This window comes from Cajanus cajan, chromosome 8 (assembly GCF_000230855.2).
Source record: "Cajanus cajan strain Asha chromosome 8, NIPB_CcT2T_4, whole genome shotgun sequence".
Classification (NCBI taxonomy): domain Eukaryota; kingdom Viridiplantae; phylum Streptophyta; class Magnoliopsida; order Fabales; family Fabaceae; genus Cajanus; species Cajanus cajan.
Window position 1 is genome coordinate 4300317 of NC_138524.1, and position 6000 is coordinate 4306316.

Sequence of the window (6000 nt, forward strand, 5' to 3'; positions counted from 1 at the left end):
AAGGTACCTATACCACAAACAGGGTGCAGGCACCATACAATGTTTGATGAAAAAGGAACTTGCTTGGAAGGGAAATATGCAATGCAGGTGAGCATGCAACAAAGACATTAAAACTTTATTTTGTTTCCTAAATGGAGGTTATTTATTCCATAGGGCTTTTCTGTTTTGGTGAAGTCCCATAAACTTGCAGATCATAAAACATGTAGCATATATTTTAAGTTGCTTTTCTCTGATTTATATATGGATCCGTTGTTGACTTGTCCTTGCGAGTACATGGTTGCAGTTTGTACAAATGGGTGAACTTGTGAAACAATTAGCAACATCAAAGAAATGTCCAGTAGTTGTAGGATTGGAGCCTCTGTCTACGTAAAGAATTCGAGTTTAAAAACGTGAGATACAGAAAAATAAAGAGCACGTGAAACAAACTTGTATTCCTCTACAATATCCGCCAGCCAATCTACCAAAACATTCTTCATATCAGCATTAATTGGAAAGGAAAAGGATGTTCACAGTTTCACTGTTTTACATGCTCTGAAGAGAAAAGTGTGATTTGGTTGAATCATCATCATCGACTCATGGAGTTGTCTTGTTCAAATACAAATGGTTTTTAAATTAAATACTTAAATTGGTCCTCCAAAGATACTTAGTATATGATCAAATTAGTCTTCCATATATTTTGGACATCAATTTGGTTCTTCGAACAGTAAAATTAAACAAGCATAAATCCAGGGATTAAATTGATGTGAAAATATATATTGTGGGGCTAAATTGATATCCGTTTTAAACATTAATGGTCCAATTGAAATTTAATGTCCAAAAACTTCATAGGACTACTTTGATATCCATTTTATATATGGAAGATCAATTCGAGACATGGAGATTATTGAAGTCAGTTTAGATAATTAATGACTTTTTCTTTATGATATGTACTCAAAGTATTGCCATGAAATAACTTAGGTCACGAAATGATCATTGCTCAATTATGATACTACAAGTACAAACTAAAATTTGATTAAACAGTTTCAATGTATCATAAGTAGATATTTTCATTTACAATTACTATGTAAAATTGTATATATACATTACAAAATTTGGATGCCCTAAATAACCTTAACTAGTGATTAAGGATGTTAAGAAGGGCAACTCTAGTCTTTATCAAACGCCTAAACAGAAACTCAAGCCCTTCTTCAAGATCTTGAGTAAGAGACTCCACTTTCTCCAATTGGTTTTGAAGCTTATTCATGTTTTCAAATTTGCTTGTCTGGGAAAGCATGCAGGATTGTAATGCTTCATCAAGTTGGGAAAATTCACTTTCATCTGCCAATTGTGAGCAACCTACTTTCTTGGTCTGCATTAGCTTGGAAACCAAAATCCAACTGCTTGACTTTGATTGAGTAGTCCCTGAGATGAATTGCATTAGTGCCTGAAATGTTGATAGAGTGACCACTTCCACATTCTCTAATAAACTAATCAAAGCCACTGTTTGATTGTCTTTGTTAGTGGAAGAGATGTTGCAATTTTTTGAAGTAGCCTTCAAATTTTCCAAGGCTTTCGAGATGGCCTTTTTCACCACCTTCCTTGAAGTCAAGAACTTCTTAATCTCTGCCACTTCACCCCCCTTTCTCCTTCTCATAATTGATTGAAGATCACGCATGCACTCTTTTGTATGCAGTAGAGAGTCTTTGGTGGCAGTGCACACATCTAAGACCCTTAAGGATCCATTCAGAAGCTCATCAACCCACTTTTCTTGAGACTCGTGGTGAAGTGCTTCTTGGGTGAGGGGAAGCTGGAACAATTTTTCAACACATTCATGCAGATCTTGCAACCCTCCTAGCTTATGGCTAAGCGATGAAGAGGAAGAAGAGGTCTCATGGGAAGCCCTTAACCTGTCCAAGTGCTCATTGCATTGTAGGATGAGAGGGTGTGGTCTAGAGGGCAAGCTGTTTGAACGTGCATGGAAATGGGATTTTGTGTTCAATGCCATTTTTTCCTCGGGAAAGGGAAGCCTAGATGTTGAGTTTAGAATGCAGGTTTTGGATCTACCTGGTTGCCAATGCCATATGCTCAATATATATTAAGGGTGTTGGGGACAAAAGGAATCTCATCATTAACTAATATCGATTAGTGCTAACTAATCGAGATTTGGATCTAAACATTGCCATAAAATTGTAAGAGAAGTGTCTCCCACATGGAGACTCTCCAACTAATACTTTTTCTCTCACTTCCATGATTATGATGTGAAAACAATGGTGCAGTACCGTTGTACATGTCTCTCTTGCAGAAACAAGAATCGCATTACTTGTTCCAATGCTCTAAAATAAAGGCAACTACGTGTGAGTGAAAAGAAGAGGAGGTGAAGTGGAATCTGAGCCTGTGTCTTTTGTTGCATCTCATTTAATATAAAACTGTTTGATGGTTAAAGATCATGAGGTCTGAGATTCGAGCCTATCATCTAAATTAAATATTTGTCTCAGAAAAATAGAAGACGTGGAATAATTTATAACATAAACATTACTAAGATCAAAATAAGAGCCGAATATCAATGCTTACATGCACTTTTAGCGAAATGATTTAGCCACACACATGGTTTTCCTTTTGCTTGAAACTTATACAGACATAACTCTTCCATTCTCAGGACTTATCAAGTACGTTTACAGAACAACGACTATGGTGGCTCGTTACATGTACAACTTTTAAGAAATTTACATTCAACTAATTAATTGAGTATTGCGAGAACCAGCCAAAAATCCATTTAATAAAAAATCTAGTGTTTCATGCTAGAATCGAACATGTAGAGATTATTATTTTGTTAGAGATAAAGTATTGAGGTAGCATAGTATATCAAAATTGAATGCCAAACTACAGGTATAATTACAAAATGGCTTTATGTTCTGAATTTTGGAAAATTTAGAAAAGAAACCTGGTACCATTACAAGCAAGGTTTTAAAAAACCATTGGAGATCCCACGTCGACGAAGAATTAGGTCATAATTGTGTATATAAGTGAAAAACAATTCTTATACCTTAAAATTGAACATACAGCCTCAAAAGGAACTTTACAATCCCAGTTCAGATCCAACTGAGTCTGATATAATTGAACTATTGAATCAAATCAGGAATCCAAATCATAACGTAAATGTCTGAATCAATAAATCAACACTTAACGATTTATTGAACTCACTGTTATTGGCTTGGACACATTTATCATGATTGATGCAACAAGCATCAAGGCCATCACAAGGTCCCTCCCCAGGGCAACCACCGTAAAAAAAGTCCACAATAATTGCCATATCCCAATGATGGAGGCACTGAATAGAAGTTTGACTTACATTTTTTGCTACACTCACGCATTCACTAACTTGTCTCTCTAGCTTCTCATATAAATTAGAATCGTTATGCAAAATCACTCTTCAAAAACTTCCACTTGTCTCACTTTCTTCTTACCTTTCCTTCACCCTTAAAATGGAAAGAAAAGATTAGAGGAGAGTGAGATTAGTGGAAGTTTTTGAAGGGTGGTTTTGCATAACGGTTCTAATTTATATGACAAGCTACAGAGACAAGTGAGTGAATGAGTGAGTGCAGCAGAAAATGTAAGTCAAGCTTTTGTTCAGTGCCTCCATCATTGAGATATGGCAATTACTGTGGACTTTTTTACTGTGGTTGTCTTGGGGAAGGACCTTGTGATGACCTTGATGCTTGTTGCATGAATCATGATAAATGTATCCAAGCCAATAACAGTGAGTTCAATAAATCGTTAAATGTTGATTTCTTGATTCAGACATTTTACATTATGATTTAGATTCCTGATTTTGATTAAATAGTTCAATTATATCAGACTCTGTCAGATCTGAACTGAGATTGTAAAGTTCCTTTTGAGGCTAGATGTTCAATTTAGTTTTTTAGGAAAAAAAATCATAAGAAAGTAGGTTATGAGTCTAATACAATCTTATAAAATTGACATATAAGATGGAGATTGATCTTTCTTTATATACACAATTATAACCTAATTTCTAATCAAAATGGTATCTCCAACAAAAACACTATGAATGTGATTTTGGCCCCAACTTTAAGGTTTTCCACTACTGCAATGCAATAGGACTGTGATTATGCCTTAATGGATCTTGTTTGGGATTTTCCCCAGTATCAATAAATACAATGAAACCACGAATTTTATTTAAAACTTTTTTATTATTCATAGCAATTACATTGATAATAATAAAATTTAAATTTAAAATCCCATATATATTTTTCCAATTTCTACTATTAAGTCAACCCTAATGTTGCTGAAATACAAACTAAGTTTTACATAGAATAAGAGGAGAGAAAAAAAAAAGAATTAAAATTTTATAAAATATCCGGATATTCTATTGAAAATTAATAAGAGACCTTTAGAATAATGATAAAAAATAATTCTATAAATTAAGATTAAAGTGCAAAATAGACAATATCATGTGATTGTCAACATGTGTGTAAAATACCTAATAAACAATATATAATATTTTTCTTGACAAATATCTCTACCAACATATAAACAAATACAAAATAACTCATCAAGCTAGCGCTTTGTCATTTAGAACTTTCATCTTTGATTACAAGATTTGCAAAACGAGAGAAAATAATAAGAAATACTATTGTTTTTTTGTTGAGTTTAAATCTGGTATTCGCAACATTTTGATTTGATAAGAATATATAATTATTTGATATTAGATTATTCATAACATCATTATGACATTATGTCCTTCTTATTTATTTCAGGTAGGTCATTTGTCGGTATAATTTAACTTACGATGTATTTGGAAGCCTTACCCAACGAGTTGCTTTAATCGTCTGGATTGTATGAATTCAATAATAGTCTTTGGTCCAACATTTCTTCTTTCAAAGCCTATTCAAAAGGAAGAAAATTATTAATGTTCAAGATAGTTTCAAGAATACTATTATGATGATTGTTATGTTACAGTTAATATAAGATGAACAACTAATAATACTACATGCATGTTCTATTCTCATTCTTACGCTCAAGATTTTGCTATAAACACATTTCTCTCAGAGCTTAACCGAAAGACTCCTGTTATTTCAACATAAAACATCCCTATCATACGGATTTCTTTATTTATATGATAATAAATTAAATAAAAATAATTTATTAATCCATTTAGATTATTAAAAATTCACAAAAAAAAATTAATCTATCTAATTTATTTAAAGCAAAAAATTCATCCAATTCATCTATTAATAATTTTTTCATAGATAGATATTCAATCTATCCATAAAAGTAATATTTAAAAATTAAATCATTTTTATTTTTAAAAATATTTTATTTTTGTCATTTTTCTTTATAAGACATTATATTTTTATATAATCTTTTAAAATTAACAAAATACTTTTTTATGTTAAAATTATCTTTTAAAATTTTAATTCATTAAACATTTCATATTATAATCCAATGAATTATAAAAAAGTAGTGGATGGATCACTAACCATCCATAAAATTAAATGAATGGATTGAATTCGATCCATTATTTAGTTTTATTGTAATTAATGGATTGGGTGAATCTACTTATGAATGAATTGAATAGATGATAGATAAGTAAATTCATTTGTTACCTCTATTTTATCCTTACCAAAATATAGATAAATCTCAACTAATAAAGTTGTTTAAACTTGAATGAATTAAACTTATATGTCGAGATAAAAAAAAATATTTTGAAGTTCAAATAACACCATTTATAACGTTAAGAAACGCAAAAATATGAAGAAACGCAAAAGTTAAGAAAAATAAAGTGTAATCTCAAGGTGCTAAACCTAATTCGTGTGAATCAAGAAAATGGATCTTTTGCAGATTGTAAAAGAAATAAAGAATTCCATAAAAATATATCTGTATCCAATAATATTTATGCTTCTAATATTTTTAATTATATAACTCTTGTGATTGATAGTTACCAGAATTTGTAGGTGCTTCGAAGGGAGAAAGGGTGTTCTTTGCTGAAGGGACATATACAAA

General features: G+C 31.5%; 1 protein-coding gene across 1 annotated transcript; it reads right to left on the bottom strand.

Annotated features, from left to right (window-relative positions):
- Positions 1–947: 947 nt before the first annotated feature.
- Positions 948–3565, bottom strand: LOC109800374 (uncharacterized). The gene has a single exon (XM_083062296.1). It carries the CDS (start codon positions 1982–1984, stop codon positions 1115–1117), a length of 870 nt encoding a protein of 289 aa, XP_082918422.1. The 5' UTR covers positions 1985–3565; the 3' UTR covers positions 948–1114.
- Between the last annotated feature and the right edge of the window lie 2435 nt (positions 3566–6000).

What these genes read in the sequence shown, in the direction of transcription:
- LOC109800374 (XM_083062296.1), bottom strand. Translation starts at nt 1,984, where the DNA reads ATGGCATTGAACACAAAATCCCATTTCCATGCACGTTCAAACAGCTTG.